Raw genomic sequence first — 20,517 nt, forward strand, 5'->3', positions numbered from 1 at the left:
TTCACCAAGTCAAGTATTTCATATATGTATATATATATATATATATATATATATATATATATATATATATATATATATATATATATATATATATATATATATATATATATATATATCTACATCCTGAAAATATGCAAACAAAACTGTGTTTAGATAATTGATACTTCAAACTTGCATAAATATAACATGAATATAACATAACTTGGCTTCTGAGAGCTTAAAAATGTAATGAATAAAATGCTAAAGTTGTTGATAAACAAGCAATTATTTTAATAATTAAATATGGTCATTTTAAATGAATTATTATGATAATTTAAAATGTATTATTTCAAATATGTTTATTTTAATGTACCGGTATAATTCTATGGCTGGATGTAATAAGGAGTCAGAAAAAATACAAAAAAAAAAAATGATGATGTTTTTAGCAAAATATAGTACAAATGTATTTAGTTATTTAGTTTTTTTTTTTTTAAATTAATAAATATATTTATTTTTGGGTAAGATAAACATAATAATACAATTTATCTCTAGTCTGGATGATTTAGTTCTTGTCACCCTGTTGTCCTCCCATAGTGAAAAAAGGCTGTCCTCACTCAGGTCCGCATGGAGCTGGAGGCCACGCCCCCTCCAGCTCCATGCAGACCTGAGTGAGGAGCTGGAGGGGGCGTGGCCTCCAGCTCCGGCTGAAAATCGGGAGATTTTCGGGAGAATATTTGTCCCGGGAGGTTTTCGGGAGAGGCGCTGAATTTCGGGAGTCTCCCGGAAAATTCGGGAGGGTTGGCAAGTATGCTTTAGTATGGGGAACATATTCTAAGTAACAAAGACTTAATTTAGAGTTATTTGGTTAGGGTTAGGGCTAGGGTTAGGGTTAGGGTAAAGTTTAGAGGGTTAGGGTTAGGGTTAGGGTTATTAATAGGCCATGCAGAATAAGGCATTAATAAGTACTTAATAATGACTAATTAAGAGCCAATATGTTACTAATTTGCATGTTAATAAGCAACTAATTAATGGTGAATATGTTCCCCATACTAAAGTGTTACCACATACCGTATTTTTCAGACTATAAGTCGCAGTTTTTTTCAGTGCGACTTAAACATGTTTTTTTCCTTTTTTATTATGCATTTTTGGCAGGTGCGACTTATACTCCGGTGCGACTTATACTCCGAAAAATACGGTATATATACACTTTAAAATTGCGTCTACACATCCTATAGAAGGCACAGATACCAGTGTTTCCATATATACGATTGGTACCTATCAGAACTACACCTAGGATTGGTTATATGTACAGTAAGATATTACACAATTGCCGATGCATTTAAAAAAAATGTAATGCACACTTAAAAACAAAGCAAAAACTGTAGACTTTACAGTGTAAAACTGATAGCTCAGTTGCTAGAAAAATGTTGTTTTTTTTACAGCATTTTACTGTAAAAGTAAAAACAGTACCACTGTTCTTTTTTTTACGGTAAGATACATATGGTTGTTGTTCTTACAGTGTAGTAAATGGAAAAATGGTACAACAGTTGTGTTTATTTTTTGACAGTAAAATTCAGGCAACTGATTTTTACCGTAAAATCTATTGTGATTTCTACAGTGCACAAGCACATATTTAAGTATTCATTTTTATTTGATAAAAAATTTATATTTGGAATGTATGAACGTAACGAGTTGGTTGCATGGTTATGCGGAGGTCGTTCTCCCAGGATGCAGACAAACAACTTCGGATGATTTATTTGTATAAATCATGCAGGAAAAAACAGGAAAAAACAAAAGCTAGTCGATAGCACGGGAGGCAAAGCTAAGGAGGCTAGCGTGGGAGCTAGCATATAAACAGGAATCAAAAAATCGTCGTTAGCTGTTGCGTGATGCAAACAAGGAAACCAGACTGATTGTGGAAAGAAACGAGAATACATACAGTAGCTCTCTGATTAGTGCCCAGGAGCAGGTGAGCGTCCCAAACACTAATCAGAGGCAGGTGAAACTAATCTGCAGTCATGGTAACTGAAACACAAACAACAGAACTGAGGTAGTCAAAACTAACAGAACAAAACATGATCTGGGCAACGGATCATAACAATATTTGTTGCATTATTAGATAAAATCAACGTTTACGTGACATGAAACTGCATGCAGTATGTGTATTTTTTTCAGACATATTGGAAAGAACAAATACATTCACAGTAGTAAGAAAAGATCAAGTATTTTATTTAAAAAAAATATTGTTTCCAGGATTTTGCGGGCCATGTGAAACTATGTGGTAGACCAGGTCTTGTGCACTGTACCACGACATCAAGCGTCCTGCTGGGAATATAAAACGATACAAGTTACCATGGAGTCCGTCGGCATGTGTTGCTCCACCTTGCAGGGACTTTACAAACTTGCGTTTTTGTGTTTTGCTCCCGTTGTTTTACGCATCACTTGTAGAAATAAACGTCAATCTGTCAATGCTGTGTTCATAATGATATTTACCGTCATTTTGGACTATAGGCCGCACCTAAATATAAGCCGCATCCCTTTAATGTTTGGACAAATGTTATTTTGTGCATATATTGGTCGCACATGTCTAAGTGTACACATTGAAACATGAAATATATACACAGGCGCTTGAACGCTGTCTTCACCTTCTCATGGAGTCGTCTTCTTCGGTGTCAGAGTTGAGGGCACTCAGGGTTTTCTCAGCCTCGTTTTCGCTTTCACTTTCGTCTCGAGACGGTCGCCTCTTGGCTTGTGCCATCTTTTTCTGCGCGCAGCGGTCCAGGCGTTCGGCGGCTCTGTATCCTTGTTTTGATGGCCAGAGTCAATCACCTCTGCATTGGCCGTGTCTTCGCCAGGATGAGGGTGAGTGCATAACGCGCTAAGTGGATGACTGAATGACTGTGTGAGTGTGTTTTGATTTAATGTGAATAATTTCATTGGTCCACTTTGACCTGTTTGGCAATTTCATTGGTCTAATGCAGGGGTCGGCGACCCAAAATGTTGAAAGAGCCATGTTGGACCAAATATACAAAAAAAATCGGTCTGGAGCCGCAAAAAATTAAAAGCCTTATATAAGTGTTATAATGAAGGCAACACATGATGTAAGTGTCTATATTAGCTACATTAGCCTACTATCAAAATGACTATGTGTCGCAGGGTGACGCAAATCTTCGTTGACAGAATTGTTGTATTTTAATTTTTATTCTACACATTTTTGCAACATTGGAAATCATTAGTAAAATGGAGGCTTCTCACAGGATGATATAACTTCTGGAAATTACCGGCTCAGAATGGCCAAAGGTATAGATGTGTGTGTCCAAGTTAAAGAAAATGGCAGGCTGTCTTCATTTAGTAGAGTTATTGCAATCTTTGGCAAGCTAGGTCAAGTTTGCTGTGGTCTGGAACAACATGGCACACAAACAACTATCAGCAATGCAGCCAATATTACATACAGATAATGTGTCATGAGACATACAAATATAAATTAAATACACAGAGGACAAAAGTAAAGGAAATTAAATGAGCTCAAATATACCTATAAACGAGGCATAATGATGCAATATGTACATACAGCTAGCCTAAATAGCATGTTAGCATCGATATATATATGCCTGATTAGCACTCCAGCAAATCAATAAAATCAACAAAGCTCACCTTTGTGCATTCTCACACAGCATACAACGTTTGGTGGACAAAATGAGACAAAGAAGGAGTGGCATAAAACACGTCTTTCTGTGGTAGCATCGGAGAAAGTTGTACATGTAAACAAACTACGATGAGTTCAAGGACCGCTGAAATTAGTCAGACAAAACGGTGCTTGCCAAATACTCTCATCAATGAAGCATGTATGGCATAAACAGTGGGATTTCAAACAATTAGGAAGGTTTGTGGCATGTTTGTTCTCCTACAGAAAATATGTTAAAACATTTTTTTTTCCCATTTTCACACATCTCTGAAAGAGGTCCAGGGAGCCACTAGGGCGACGCTAAAGAGCCGCGGGTTGCTGACCCCCCGGTCTAATGTGATAAGGCCAAATTTATCGATGGCATGTAAAGCTTGTGAACCTGGAAAAAATCCATAAATTAGCCGCAGCATTGTATAGACCGCAGGGTTCACAGCGTGGAAAAAAGGTGGCGGCTTATAGTCCGGAAATGACGTTTTATGCAGCATCGGTCTTTTTACATGTTTACAGTGACCGATAAAATATATTTACTGTTTTTTTATTTTTATGGTTAGACATTTAAAATGACATCTTCTAGAAGTTAGCTATTGTCAAAGCATATCAAAGCAGTGAAAATATTCTTTTTTTTATGTTAAATTGTGTTGATTTTATAAATAAAACAAATAACAAAATGCAATTTGAAGCGTAGGCCTATTAAAATACTTTTTTAATCTACAACAGTGGTCCCCAACCTTTGTGTAACTGCGGACCACTTGAAAATTTGTCCCACGGACTGGGGTGGGGGGGTATGTCTTTTTTTAATTTAAAAAAAAAAATGTTTGTGTCATAAAAAAATACAATCATGTGTGCTTACGGACGGTATCCCTGCAGACTGTTTTGATCTATATTGATATATAATGTAGGAACCAGAAATATTAATAACAGAAAGAAACAACCCTTTTGTGTGAATGAGTGTAAATGGGGGAGGGAGGTTTTTTCGGTTGGTGCACTAATTGTAAGTGTATCTTTAGTTTTTTATGTTGATTTAATAAAAAAATAAAAAATAAAATAATAATTATGTATTTTTTTTATTTTTTTTATTTCTTGTGCGGCCCGGTACCAATCGATCCACGGACCGGTACCGGGCCGCGGCCCGGCGGTTGGGGACCACTGATCTACAATATAGCATTGTTGCCTTAAAGGCCATTAATGTACAACTCCGACAAAGCATTGGCAGTGATGATTAATTTACACAATGTCCTGCATTTTGGAAGTAAACTGTCTGCAAATAACGAAAGCAAAGATAACCAAATGTAACGGGGGCAGAAATCCGACCACAGGAGAGGTTCATGGTTCAGTTAGGGGACAAGAGTTATATAGAATCCTCACATCTCGAGCTGTGAAGCTGTTAAGAGTCCTGGCGGACCTGCTATTTGATATTTGTGTATGCCACGCCTGATATCTGAATGTTCTTGGAGGCCTGCTCTCGGTCCTTGATGATGCTGGGAAACTTTGCACGCTTCCACTGACCTATATGCAGTACTTACAAATGACATGTTGCAGCCCTGCTTGATCTGCTGTAGGTTTTTGATGGTGCTGTTAAACCCAGACTCTAAGTGCATCCTAGACTCCGAATTCAAAGTGGCCACTTTTTGACACATTGAAACCTGTGATGTATTGTACTTGATTTTATATGTGTATGTGGGACTTTGGCAGCTTTCAAACGGGTCAAACTCCTACGGTGCAGAGTCTAAGAAGAGAAAGGGGGTGACTCATTTCAAAAGGCAGTCACTTAAATACCAGCTCTATTGAGGCTGCTATTCAGATCCAATAGCATTAAAGTCTGCACTTCTTTTCAAAATACAAAAAAAAGGCTACACAGCCTGACTCCAGGTCGAGGCTGAATAAACTATGCTGTTCATGTGCATTGTTGCTGCACCTGTCAGTTTTCTTCTACACACATCCAAAACGTTTTTCTTTAAAGGTAGATTCAAATACATTTTCACATTGAGAGTGTTAAAGGGGAACATTATCACCAGACCTATGTAAGCGTCGATATATACCTTATATAAGACAATATAAGACCATATATTTTTAACCGATTTCCGAACTCAAAATGGGTGAATTTTGGCGAATTAAATGCCTTTCTATTATTCGCTCTCGGAGCGATGACGTCACAACCTGATGTCACATCGGGAAGCAATCCGCCATTTTCTCAAACACATTACAAACACCGAGTCAAATCAGCTCTGTTATTTTCCGTTTTTTCGACATCATGCCTCGTCGGTGTGTTGTCGGAGGGTGTAACAAACAGGGACGGTTTCAAGTTGCACCAGTGGCCCAAAGATGCGAAAGTGGCAAGAAATTGGACGTTTGTTTCGCACACTTTACCGACGAAAGCTATGCTACGACAGAGATGGCAAGAATGTGTGGATATCCTGCGACACTCAAAGCAGATGCATTTCCAACGATAAAGTCAAAGAAATCTGCCGCCAGACCCCTATTGAATCTGCCGGAGTGTGTGAGCAATTCAGGGTAAAAGGCCCTCGATAGCACGGCAAGCAATGGCGGCAGTTTGTTACCGCAGACGAGCAAGCTAAATCCCCTGGATGTCTTGGCTCACACCGTCCCTTATGCCACCGAAGATGATCAAGAGAAGAATATCGACCCTAGCTTCCCTGGCCTGCTGACATCAACTCCAAAACTGGACAGATCAGCTTTCAGGAAAAGAGAGCGGATGAGGGTATGTCTACAGAATATATTAATTGATGAAAATTGGGCTGTCTGCACTCTCAAAGTGCATGTTGTTGCCAAATGTATTTCATATGCTGTAAACCTAGTTCATAGTTGTTAGTTTCCTTTAATGCCAAACAAACACATACCAATCGTTGGTTAGAAGGCGATCGCTGAATTCGTCCTCGCTTTCTCCCGTGTCGCTGGCTGTCGTGTCGTTTTCGTCGGTTTCGCTTGCATACGGTTCAAACCGATATGGCTCAATAGCTTCAGTTTCTTCTACAATTTCGTTTTCGCTACCTGCCTCCACACTACAACCATCCGTTTCAATACATGCGTAATCTGTTGAATCGCTTAAGCCGCTGAAATCCGAGTCTGAATCCGAGCTAATGTCGCTATAGCTTGCTGTTCTATCCGCCATGTTTGTTTGTATTGGCATTACTATGTGACGTCACAGGAAAATGGACGGGTGTATATAACGATGGTTAAAATCAGGCACTTTGAAGCTTTTTTTAGGGATATTGCGTGATGGGTACAATTTTGAAAAAATCTTCGAAAAATAAAATAAGCCACTGGGAACTGATTTTTAATGGTTTTAACCCTTCTGAAATTGTGATAATGTTCCCCTTTAATATCAAAATAAGCACATTATGTTATTTTATAGCAGGGTTTTTCTTGTTTTATTTGTCCTTGTCATGTTCTGACAATTAAATTAATTCATCATTAATGAGGTACAGTGGAAAGCTCAATGTAGTTTGTACATTACCTGTTCAAGAACCCTGGTTCTTGAACAGGGTTCGTAAATTTAAAAAAAAGTTTGTATATTGAAGCAAATGTCTACATAAGGAACAATGTAAACATGAATTATGGGTTCCAACCAAGATAATATTTTAGCAAAATTGTGCACCCTTTAGACTTAGACAAACTTTAATGATCCACAAGGGAAATTGTTCAACACAGTAGCTCAGTTACAATGATGGAAAGTGTAAGGATGGAAAGGACAATGCAGGTATAAATAGACTTATATAGCGATAAAAAATCTAACATATATATACGAATATATACATAATTTGTGTACAGAATAATATATATACAGATATATTATATTATGTCTATAACATATATACAATATATACCAATAACCATGTACAATATTACAGTATATACAGCATATGTGACAGCAGCAGCATAAAATAGAGAGTAGATCCAGAGTAGTAGATACCGGTACTATATCAAGCGCTATGCAGTACTGTATATCAGAAAACATATCAAGGGGGCCTCTCTGTTTAATAACAAAGACAAAACAGCAAGCTAAACTGTCCTCTTTACGAAGCTGCCCTGCCTGCCGGTTTGAAATCACCAAACCCTTGACTTAAACAGCCAGGTCGCTACAATGATTAAGAATAAAAAATAAAATCTACTTAACCTTGTCGCTCAATCTTTATCGGGCGCAGCAGAAAGGAGAGGGAAGGAGTGTTAACAATGCTGTTGATACTTCCTGATTGTAGCAAACCACGCATCACTTGTCCATTGCTTTCTTTGGACTCATATTGAGTCAGCAAAATGATGAAAATGTTGTAAAAAGGCTAAAATGCACTTAAAAGCGCAGAAGGTAGCACAGTCGCTAACGACAGCAACACTCTGCTTACTGAATGAGCACCATAGATCGATCAGGCCACCCTCGATGGATGTGCTGCCTGGCACAAAATGGCTACCCGGCAGGCATACAATGTGTACAAAATGGATCAAACTGGCCTCCCGCATTCTTTCATTTCTCAGTATGCAGCCCTCTCTGATAAATGTTTGGACACCCCTGCTTAATTGTATTATTTTTAATAGTTTTCCTGTTTTGTTTTTTTAACTATCAATATAATATACATTCAGCGATGATTGGAGAGGCTGTAATTGCCCACATTTATTTATAGTTGTTCAAAAATAACGTGGAGGACAAGAGAAAGTGGTAAGAAAAAAGTAGATTTTACTATGTTGTAATGTATTTAGGTTGACCGGATATTAGTTTACACTCAATGGACCTTTAATAACAAACAACTTATAATATCTTATGTAGAATTTGGCAAAATTTGAGAAATTGCTTTTTGTATAAAAATAATATATCATTAATAATGATACATTAACTCATTTTGTGGAAAAGTGGTAGGTACCAGTAGCACGGTTTAACTTTTTATTTATACATGCAACTTGACCATTCCACCAAAGTACAAAACCCATAATAAAGTATTTTATTTGATGTATTTTTTAAAATAACTCCTTCAGAAAATAAACCCAAACTCCCCATGGCTTTTTTTTTTTATATTTACCTCAAGAGCATCTTATGTTGTTGCAAGAAGCTTACTCTTGTCAGTCAAGGTTTGATATCTTTAAGCCGAAAACTCCTTACTGTATGTCCATCTTGTTCTCTGCCAGTACTGGAAGATTGCAATATTTTTTTTTTTTTATTGCACAAGTTAACACCATAAAGTTAGATAGCTGAAGAGGTATATATATATATATATATATATATATATACGTTAGGTCAGGAAAAAACACAGAGGCTATATCATCCCTACAAGCCTGTTTGGCAGGTTTCCCTGCCCGTCAGGGGATTTTATTGAAGTGTCTGGGGCTGTTACGTGTATATATAGGGTACATTACATGGGGGTGTGGCCATTGTTGCACAATAGCGCCTTGCTTCTGTGTCGGCATGATGAGACCGGTTCGTTGTGTTTGTTTAAAGTGGACATAATGGGGTGGTATATAATTAAAAATATATATTTCAGGCACAGGTTACATCTTTTAGATCTTTTAGCATGTCCACTTTAAACAAACGCAACGAACTGGTCTCATCATGCCGACACAGAAGCAAGGCGCTATTGTGCAACAATGGCCACACCCCCATGTAATGTACCCTATATATACATGTAACAGCCACAGACACTTCAGTAAAATCCCCTGGCGAGCAGGGAAACCTGCGAAACAGGCTTGTAGGGATGATATAGCCTCTGTGTTTTTTCCTGACCTAACGTATATGCACTGTATAACGGATAAACCACAGAAACTTCGACTATATATATATATATATATATATATATATATATATATATATATATATATATATATATATATATATATATAAGGGACAATGGATGAGGCTTTCAGAAATTCTGATCAATGTTATAAATGTGATGAGGAGGATAATCTTCTCCCTTTTAAATGGCATAAGTCCAAGGTGTTAAAAGGCATTGTTCTGTACACTTGCACTATTGCACTACTGAAGCGTGAAATCTCAACTGTGTGCTTTCGCTTTTAAACTGTAATAGAAAAGCCAGTCTTTCCATGGTGTACAGCCTTGAAACAGATGTCCTCTTCAGTGTTAAATAAAGTATTGTAAGCTAAAAGCTGAGACCCCACAAATGGTTTGCTTTTAAGCATCATCCTGTCCAATATGTTCACTTCAACTGCTTCAATGTGTCTGTTTATGCCCCCCAAACTCAGTCATGCTAGATGTGTTGGCCTTACCTGCTTTGCACTGTACCTTAGTTGGAAGCATCAAAGCAGTGGCCAGAGGCAGACCAAGTTTTGATGTTAACATGCCTTTGGCAGGGGGGAGACCATCAGCTTGATCCTATGATCCGTACACTCAACCACTGATCCTGAGATCCAACTATTGCCTCTGTACAAGCTGTGGTTTAGAGAGCTGGCTCAGTCGGTGCCATTCATTCGCTGTCTACAAAGCAAACTCGCCCTGATTATGAAAGTCAACTTTTAACCCCTTAACGAAACAGTCTATGGAATGACATTGGAACCTCAAAGGTTTGGGGATACTGGCAAAATAATGGCAATAGCACAAAATTGCACGATATACTGTCAGTGGTTCAAACTTTCTATAGACCAGATGCTAAAATCGACAAAATGAAATACAGTTAATATTGAATCCAAATTAAAATGGCATACATTTCATGCACAGGTACGTGGCAAAAGTATAAGACGCTGTATTATTACAATCATGGCATTTTATTTTTGGAAAAAAACAACATCAATAAAACATAATATTATCAACCTTACAACAACTTCAACTGGGATTTTAACCCAGTGTATACTGGTTTGCAAGATAAGCACTAGTCCACTGTGCCATAAGAAGCTACGCATAGCACATGTTCTGCGTTTAGGGCAGGTCAGCCCTGATTAACCTACACTATTGGTAACAAACTCCCGTCCAGCGAGTCGTATCCGTCTCAAAGAGGTATTTTTTCAGGCTCACTGGTTCATCCATCCATCCATCCATCTATTTTCTACCGATTGTCCCTTTCTAGGTTGCGTGGGGAGGGGGGCTGGAGCCCAAGCCTTTTGCACTCGGGCGGAAATCGGGGCACACCCCGGACAAGTCGAAACCCCTCACTGGTTCATACAAAAATCTATGTGAATCCGGCTCTAATTGCAAATTTCAGCAAATGAGAACATCAACTAACACTATCAATATCAGTCCACGAACATCTTCTGTCATTCATGCATTAACAGTATTAATAGGATGCAGTGCGTTAACTATTCTTCTGAAGAGTCCCGTGTTACCACCCAAACTAGCAATAATTGAATCACGACTAAAATTGACTTTAACTATTAAGCCCTGTCCGTACGAAATATCCCATTAAAGATGCATCACAACCCAGTCAAGAGTGATAAATGTGACGAGGCATGCTCAGATGGGCCACGTCTGCTGGATTTTGTATTTGTCTACACTGACGTCCCTGCTGAAGTTACAAACCTCGCTGGTTCTGATGTTTTTGTGTGCATATGAAATATTGTAGCTTTTGCCCGGAAGTTTCCAGGATGACGAGGAGGTGGTTGGTCAACAATCATTGTATTAAAACGAGCAACCACAGCGTGCACACAAAGCGGCTACTATTGCCCATATTACCCCCATTTTATCCAGTCTTCATTGGCTTCCAGTTAAATTCCGCATTGAGTTTAAACTTTTAGTCCTGACATTCCGTGCATTACATGGTGGGGCCCCTCAGTACATCACTGACTTGCTATGCCCCTACTCTTCAGGGCTCAGCCTCCGGTCTTCAGGCCAGGGTCTTCTAAAGATCTCCAAAACTCGTTTTAAAACCCGTGGAGACCTGGCATTCCAGGCTATAGCTCCCAGACTCTGGAACAATTTGCACCTGTCCCTCCGTGATCTTGACTGTGTTGAAATGTTCAAGAAACATTTGAAAACTTCTCATTTTAGTAAAGATTTTAGTTAATGCACCTTTTAACTATCAATTTTAATCCACTTTGTATCCTTTTTATGATGTTGCCCCTGTTGTTTTAATTTAATTGTTGTTTTACTTCACCTATGTTTTGTACAGCGCTTTGTGATTTTATCTGTGAAATTATGAATAAAATTGACTTACTTACTTACTTACTACTACCCAACCCCCCTCTGTTTTTCCGATGCATTTACAAACTCTCAGGCGGTCGGAAAATGGAGCTCATATTTTTTTTTAAATGCACATTTCCTCATGACCGGTCTTTAAAAGAGTGTCAGATAACACCTCTGTATCGTTAAAACCAGCACACACTTGCACGAGGTCCAGGAAACAACTTACATGTTTTTGTTAATCGGTCGTGCGTGTTATACGTGAATGAATCCTGTACGACCCGTAATATAAAGTGTACTTTGAACTGTGACCCCCTGTGTGATCGAGTTTGACACCCCTGCTCCTATTTTGTGTTTCGAAATTCAACACAGCTTGTAACGGCAGTCCGAAAGCGGAAGCAAACCAAACGTCTATAATTCTGTTCATGATCTCATAATCTAAAACTTAAGGGGATTAAAGTTAAAAGTTAAAGTTAAAGTACCACTGATCGTCACACACACACACTAGGTGTGGTGAAATTACCCTCTGCATTTGAGAGGTGAGGAGAGCAGTGAGCAGAATCATTTTGGTGAATTAACCCCCAATTCCAACCCTTGATACTGAGTGCCAAGCAGGGAGGTAATAGGTCCCATTTTTATAATATTTAGTACCGTATTTTTCGGAGTATAAGTTGCACTGGAGTATAAGTCGCACCTGCCGAAAATGCCTAATAAAGAAGGAAAAAAACATATATAAATCGCACTGGAGCCCGGCCAAACTATGAAAAAAAACTGCGACTTATAGTCCGAAAAATACGGTATTTAAAATTCCCCCCCAAGGTTTCTCATTTTCATCCTTTTGGGTTGAGTTTTTTCTTGCCCTGATGTGGGATCTGAGCCGAGGATGTCGTTGTGGCTTGTGCAGCCCTTTGAGACACGTGATTTAGGGCTATATAAGTAAACATTGATTGATTGATTGATTGATTGATTGAAAAGGTGCAACATTTCACTAAAATATTGTCTTGGTTGGAACCCATAAATTCATGTTTACATTGTTTCTTATATAGAAATTTGCTTCAATATACAAACTTTTTTTTATGTACAAATCCTGTTTAAGAATCAGTTAAATTCGTAAATTGAGCTCCCATCCAAGTACTAACTAGGCCCGAACCTGCTTAGCTTCTGAGATCGGACGTGCTCAGGGTAGTATGGCCGTAAGCCAACGTAAAAGGGGCTCTTGGATTTTCACATTAAAAGACCCGTCCCTAATAGTTTCATTGCCAAATGATTTGGATGTAGGTTATCTCTTCAAGTTCACTTTGCAGTCTTCCGTTCAGTCATTACATTCCCTTCTTCTCTGGGAACAGGACGCTAGCAGTTACTTGAGAGACTGATATCAGACAACTTTTTTTTTTCCACGAACAATTTAAAAAAATAAGTATTTTCATTATTTAATATCGCCATGTATTGTCTGCTGCCAGGACTAGACATGAGTTGTCTAACCCAGTGGTTCTCAAATGGGGGTGCGCGTACCCCTGGGGGTACTTGAATCTATGACAAGGGGTACGTGATTTTTTTTTTTTAATATTCGAAAAATAGCAACAATTCAAAAATCCTTTATAAATATATGTATTGAATAATACTTCAACAAAATATGAATGTAAATTCATAAACTGAACATCAAATCAAGTAGGCTATTCCATTCATTACAATGCAACAATGCAATATTCAGTGTTGACAGCTAGATTTTTTGTAGACATGTTCCATAAATATTGATGTAAAAGGTTTCTTTTTTTGTGAAGAAATGTTTAGAATTAATTTCATGAATCCAGATGGATCTCTATTACAATCCCCAAAGAGGGCACTTTAAGTTCTATGTGTAGAAATCGTTATTTATAATTGAATCACTTGTTTATTTTTCAACAAGTTTTTAGTTATTTTTATATATTTTTTTCCAAATAGTTCAAGAAAGACCACTACAAATGAGCAATATTTTGCACTGTTATACAATTTAATAAATCAGAAACTGATGACATAGTGCTGTATTTTACTTCTTTATCTCTTTTTTTCAACCAAAAATGCTTTGCTCTGATTAGGGGGTACTTGAATTAAAAAAATGTTCACAGGGGGTACATCACTGAAAAAAGGTTGAGAACCACTGGTCTAACCTACTGTATGTCTCTGCTGCTCACATTTCCATGTTCTGCTCTCCAAAGTAAAAAAAACAAAAACAACTTTGAGCCAATCGCGTATCGTCTTCTGCAGTTCGAGGAGGAAGTTGCCATCTGTCAGCCTGTCGATGCAAAATTAAATTGCTCAAGAAACAAAACCCTTTTTTTTTTTTGCCAGCATGTGTGTAAAATTAGAAAGTTAAAACAAAACGCTTTTTGTCCTTGAAAGCTTGACTAATAAAGAGTCGGAATTAAGACAAAGCATGCATTTGCTCGTCTCATTCTCAAGAAACAAAACATCTTAGTGTGTTTTTTTTTTTGTTTTTTTTATGAATCTGGGTTTAACATATTGAGGGAACAATTGTTGCAGCAGTGTGTCTTGAGGATCCAAAAATAAAATCACACCATCTGGGGTTTAGAACAAGCTTAAAGACAAAATAATTGCCTGCCTTGGGAGCATTTCTTGCATCGTTTGCATGCTTGATGTCTAACCCGCGAATAAAATATATTTCTTTAATCTGATATTTAGGGGTTATGGCTGACAATACGGCAGGTGAGACCGCTTTTGCAGAGGTGCAAAACCTGGTTAAGGGCTGTCTGTTGTGTAATGATTTGCACAACTCTCGCCGTTCTTCGTTAACATTTAGGTTTTTGCAACCTGACTGGAATCAGCAAGCTGCAAAAAGTGACACAACACCCACATATTTGCTTTGAAAGTCTGGAAGTGTAATGTCGCTCTTACACTTGGCTGCTGTCTGAGGCATTAATTAACATCTTCACGGAAAAGTTTTTCAATATATGCTAAATTTATATGTAATTTACATAAGCAACACTGTTTGTGATATAAGCCCCACACTGTTCGTGTGCTCAGTGTTTCATCTAATGTCTTTATCGCTAATTATTTCTCATTGATTTGATTTCCTTTTATGACTCAGCGTAGTTGATTATTGCCCAATTTATGTAATGGGCGCAGCAAGGGGGGGTATTGATCAGGCTTGACACCTTCTCTGTGCCCGCAGTGCACGGTGTATGGGAGGAGTGGTCACCGTGGAGTCTGTGCTCGTTCACATGTGGCCGGGGTCACCGCACTAGGACTAGGATGTGTGCGCCCCCACAGCACGGAGGCCGGGCCTGCGACGGACCTGAGACACAGACTAAGCTTTGCAACATAGCCCTATGCCCAGGTATCATCTACCTATAGGAAGTTGCCCTTCTTAGCTCTTCATCATTTATTATCCCGAAGAAGTAATAGGTCCAGTTGGGAATATTCATCCTTTTTTCAGCACCTAGCCAAAAATAGAGATTATGCCGTGGGGCCCCAAATGTTGCTGTCCTATGTGAAAACCTTGTACAGTGGTACCTTGCTTTTCATTAGTTATCCAGTCCAAAAGTTCAGAAAAAAAATATGTATTGTGATGTATACGTTGCAAACAACCATTTTATTGAAAACATATATACTTTTACTGGCAGCAAATGATGCAAACTACATAAATGACAAAAAAAAACATTTAACTTGACATATAACTTGATTAAGCACTGCGATGAGTGGAGCGGTACCTTCGTTAATTTCCTTAGGGGTACAAAAACCAATGTACTGTATGTCATGTTTCCATTTGTTTTTAAAGGGGACCTATAATGATTTGAATCTACATTTGCAACACTTAGTTGGGGTCTAGATCAGGAGTTCTTAACCTTTTTGACCTCAGAGCCCGTCGTTTCTACTCAAATATTGACACCGGATTAAAAATCTTACTCTTGATTCAATATATATATATCTTACCAACTTAAAGGGGAACTGCACTTGTTTTGGAATTTGTTTCGGAATCATTATAAAAGACATGGCAACGGATGGATTTTTTTTTTGAATGCATTCTAAATATTAAATAAGCCAATCAGCTCCACTATTTCGGCCATAAAGTCCAATAAATAACCATTCAAAAAGCACCAACAACACCCCATTTACATACTGAATATTAACCGAGTATTAGTGATATTGTTTTTATAAGCGCTAATGCAGAAAAACTTTTTTAAAGCGACGACGTGATCACTTCCGTGTGTGCCTATGTTTACATCATCGAGGGTTCTGCTGCTTCCTCGCTTCCCTGCTCACTGTAAGTTTATTCTCCATCATAAATCATGCATCTCACCTGGACAGTAGATGGCTGAGAGATATAATCCAACAAGTTAGGACACTTTGACAGCCAAGGCGGTATAGCTCGGTTAGTAGAGTGGCCGTGCCAGCAACTTGAGGGTTGCAGGTTCGATCCCTGCTTCCGCCATCCTAGTCACTGCCACACACTTTACCCACCTGTTCCCAGTGCCACCCACACTGGTTTAAAAATGTAAATTAGATATTGGGTTTCACAATGTAAAGCGCTTTGAGTCACTTGAAAAAATCGCTATATAAATATAATTTACTTCACTTCATTTAGGACCTGGAATTGGCGAGAAAGACACGCAAAGCGCTTGTACCCCGCACCCCGCCCCACGGTTATTACTATTATTTTGTAACAACATATGTACGTCAGAAAAGGAATAATTTGTTATAGGTCCCCTTTAAATATAATAACCTGTTAAAATGTTGCTATTTTTTTTAAACATCCCATAAATTATATATTAGACGTACAGGATCTCACAAAAGTGAGTACACCCTTAACATTTCAGCATACATTTGTATTGCATTGAAACTTCTCAAGAAACAATACTATATAAGATTGAATGTACTTGAGAATATTATATATAGTGCTATGTTTTGTCCAAGTTTCGTTTCTATCGTCTCTTGAGAATGTACGATAGAATTGTTGCTGAAATGTGAGGGATGCAATCACATCTGTGAGATAAAGTACATTATTGTACATATTGTTCAAACTGACTTGCAAAATAGTCTTACCCAAAGATCACATAGACGTTTGTGTGAATAATAAGAGTGCTTTCCTGTAACAAAAGCATACTTAAAAGCAGTAAAACCTTCAAGCAAGATATAACAACACACCCTTAAATTCTAATTTTCTATTATAATCAGTGTGATTCATAGTTTAAAGCTTAATTGTCAGTTGTCTGCTCAAAACACGTTCATTAATCAAGGTTGCCTGCACTTGGTTTATTAAAACAAACAAGGCTGATTCTTGTTTTGACAACATTTGCTTGTCTTCAAAACTAACAGAACAAAGAGTTGCGGTACAAGCAGATGTACATTTGAAGGATATTCCATGCAAAAACAAAATGGTGGCATGGAAAATTAATTATTATAACATGTTTTAATTGGTTGATTAGGGAAAAACTTGTTATAATACGCGGTAAGTCTGATGTTAAAAAGTACCAGGTTGTCATGGCATGTGTGATGATTAATTTGTCTGACTGCTTGACAATCAATTGCGTATTGCATTTTACACATAGAATCAGCAACCCAATTAAAACCGAACTAGACCCAGTTGTGGGTCCAGAACTCAGGTTTGGGGAAAGGCGAGGGTGAGGTCCATTACACTGACAAAAATGAGACAGACGATTAGTATAAAAATGCTAAGAATAGAAGCAGTTGCGTCGAGTTATCGCACTGCAATCAACCAGAACAAAGCTCAGTCAATTCAATTTAGCAATTGTAAAAAAAATCCTAGAGTGTCAATAATACACACTAAAAAATGTTGGGTTAAAAAATAACCCAATTTCAACCCAACTGGTGGTTCAGAAAAGGACAAACCCCCTATTTGAGTTATTATAACTTAACATTTTGGGTTCATTTTTTCAACCCAGCTTTGGCGTTAAATTATTTAACCAAAAAGTTGAGTTATGATAACTTAATGTTGGGTTATTCCCAACTAAACTATTGGGTTGGATTATTTGACCCAAAAGTTGAGTTATTCTAACTCAATGTTGGTTGATTCATAACCCAACTATTGGGTTGAATGTATTTAACGCAAAAGCTGAGTTATGCTCACTACAATGTTGGGTTATTCCAAACCCAACTATTGGTTTGCGCAATTTAGCGCTCCTTGACTAAATATTTGGTTAAAAATGATACATTTTACTGCTGGTTTGTCCTACTCCTTCCCAACTACTGATCAAAATTATTTTTATTCCATTAAAATATACTCAAAAGCAAGATATGAGTGGCATTGTTTTACAAGAATTGCCGTGTATGGTCATAGTAGTTCTATACAGCATGCTCAAATATTGTCATGTATATAAGATGTGTGATTGTAAATAATATTAATGAGATTAATCCTTAAAAAAAGTCCCTTCTACAAAAAAAGTACCTTTTTAATAACAAAAAAGCGTTTTACCCAAAAATTTAAGAACAACCCAAAAATGGTTCATAGTTTTGAAAACCCAGGAATGTAGTTAAACAAATACCCTTATAACCCAAAAAAAGGATTGGTCTTCATAAAAATAACTCCAAAATGTAACCCAACACTCGCAACTCATAAATTGGGTTATCAAAATAACCCAGCATTTTTTAGTGTGTATCGTCCCATAGACAAAGTCATTTAATCCAGTGAGCGTGCATTAAACCTTGGACAGCACTCTCGTCCCTCAATTCGCATCCATGCTGGCTATACGTTTGTTCTATCCCACTAAATCTCCTTCTATTTGTGTCTGCTCTGTTTTTATTTTGATTTCAACCTCCATCACTTGCGACGTGCTTGTTGTGTTGTGGCCGGTGCTTCAGTGGATGGACAGTGGCAAGAGTGGAGCTCTTGGAGTGATTGCTCAGTGACCTGTGCCAACGGCACTCAGCAAAGGACCAGGCAGTGTTCGGCGGCCGCTCACGGGGGATCGGAGTGTCGCGGTCACTGGGCAGAAAGCAGAGAGTGCCATAATCCTGACTGCACAGGTAAAACGCCAGAGCCCCTTTAATTCCATAGCCTGCTTGGTTGTCTAAATGTGAAAAGGTGAATTGAAGGCCATATGCATTATAATTATTATAATCCTTTTTAGCAGAGATTTAGGGAGGAAATCATTGGCTAAATTGTGATTGGATATTTTACCAAAGATAACAAAAGCGGGTACTCCCCTCACATTTCAGCAACCATTTTTATGACAGCATATTTTCTCAAAAAATAAATAGAAAATAAACTTAGCTATTTAAAGGAGTCATGTAAAGCAGATTGTTGTCTAAACCAGTGGTTCTCAAATGGGGGTACGCGTACCCCTGGGGGTACTTGAAGGTATGCCAAGGGGTACGTGAGTTTTTTTTTAAATGTTCTAAAAATAGCAACAATTCAAAAATCCTTTATAAATACAGTATATTTATTGAATAATACTTCAACAAAATAAATGTTTAGAATTAAGTTCATGAATCCAGATGGATCTCTATTACAATCCCCAAAGAGGGCACTTTAAGTTGATGATTACTTCTATGTGTAGAAATCTTTATTTATAATTGAATCACTTGTTTTTTTACAACAAGTTTTTAGTTATTTTTATTTATTTTTTTCCCAAATAGTTCAAGAAAGACCACTACAAATGAGCAATATTTTGCACTGTTATACAATTTAATAAATCAGAAACTGATGACATAGTGCTGTATTTTACTTCTTTATCTCTTTTTTTTCAACCAAAAATGCTTTGCTCTGATTAGGGGGTACTTGAATTAAAAAAAATGTTCACAGGGGGTACATCACTGAAAAAAGGTTGAGAACCACTGGTCTAAACAGCTGTCTTGTGTACAAATCTGCATGAAAACCATTTGTATGGTTGCATGAGTGCTGGGGTGCGCTGCGGTTCAGGAAGGAAACATGAATTCCAACATGTACTGTGACATTCTGAAGGAAAGTAGTGTCCTTAAAAACACCTTTGAGCTTCAACCTTCCTCCGTGGTCATTTTGGTGAATCCCATCCCCAAGAGGACGGTTGATAACAACATTCCTCGCTTCCTTGCTCCCTGTAAGTTTATTGTAGATCCTAAATCATGCCTCTCAACTGAAAAGTAGATGGCTATGGATATAATCTGACAAGTTGGGACACTTTGACAGCCATTTAGGACCTGGAACTGGCCAGAAAGACACAAGGACAGTAAATCTCCTACTGTAAGATACACCCAAGTTTTACATCTATACATTTAATGCCTTGAAAAGCTATTATAAAATGGTTGATATAATGTGAGGGGTGTATGAACCTTTATTCGATACGGTTTTTATTCAAATTCCAATTCAGATTGGTTTCATTTGAACATATATATATATATATATCTTTACAACATGTCCAAAAAGGTGTAGGAAATCCTACCCCTTTTCCACTTCATATCAAGTACTTACACATATGTTTTCGCTCCCTGTACTCTATGTACACATTTCAAACATTTCACACATTACACTCAATGTAGTGTTAATACAACAGTTGTCTTCCTAACTAGGTAAGTCATTTTTGATAAGAGATAGTATTATGATAAATAATATCTCTTTTTTTCCTCTTCAAGTATTCTTCTCTGTACTTTTGTAAACACTTGTAGTTTAAAACTTTTCTTAAAGCGGATCATGTTAGTATATTGTTTCACTTCCTTACTTAATCAATTCCATAATTTCGTTCCACATACTGATACGCTAAAAGTCTTTAGTGTTGTGCGTGCATACAAATGTTTTAGTTTACATTTTTCTGAAAGGTTATATTTCTCTTCTTCCATTGAGAAGAATTGTTGT

The 20,517-nt window shown here is 37.6% G+C and overlaps 1 protein-coding gene across 10 annotated transcripts in view; it reads left to right on the forward strand.

Annotated features, from left to right (window-relative positions):
• adgrb3 (adhesion G protein-coupled receptor B3) overlaps positions 1–20,517 on the forward strand; it is a 355,792-nt gene that overhangs the window by 168,701 nt on the left and 166,574 nt on the right. For 9 of the 10 annotated variants that reach the window (XM_061958821.1, XM_061958809.1, XM_061958771.1 and 6 more), the window contains 2 exons: positions 14,902–15,066; positions 18,549–18,713. The exons of the other annotated variant lie outside the window; for it this stretch is intronic. In XM_061958821.1, the coding sequence (XP_061814805.1) occupies positions 14,902–15,066; positions 18,549–18,713 (330 nt within the window). The remainder of the gene's footprint in view (positions 1–14,901; positions 15,067–18,548; positions 18,714–20,517) is intronic. 10 annotated transcript variants of the gene reach the window in all.

Source organism: Nerophis lumbriciformis, linkage group LG02 (genome assembly GCF_033978685.3).
Source record: "Nerophis lumbriciformis linkage group LG02, RoL_Nlum_v2.1, whole genome shotgun sequence".
In the NCBI taxonomy this organism is placed as follows: Eukaryota; Metazoa; Chordata; class Actinopteri; order Syngnathiformes; family Syngnathidae; genus Nerophis; species Nerophis lumbriciformis.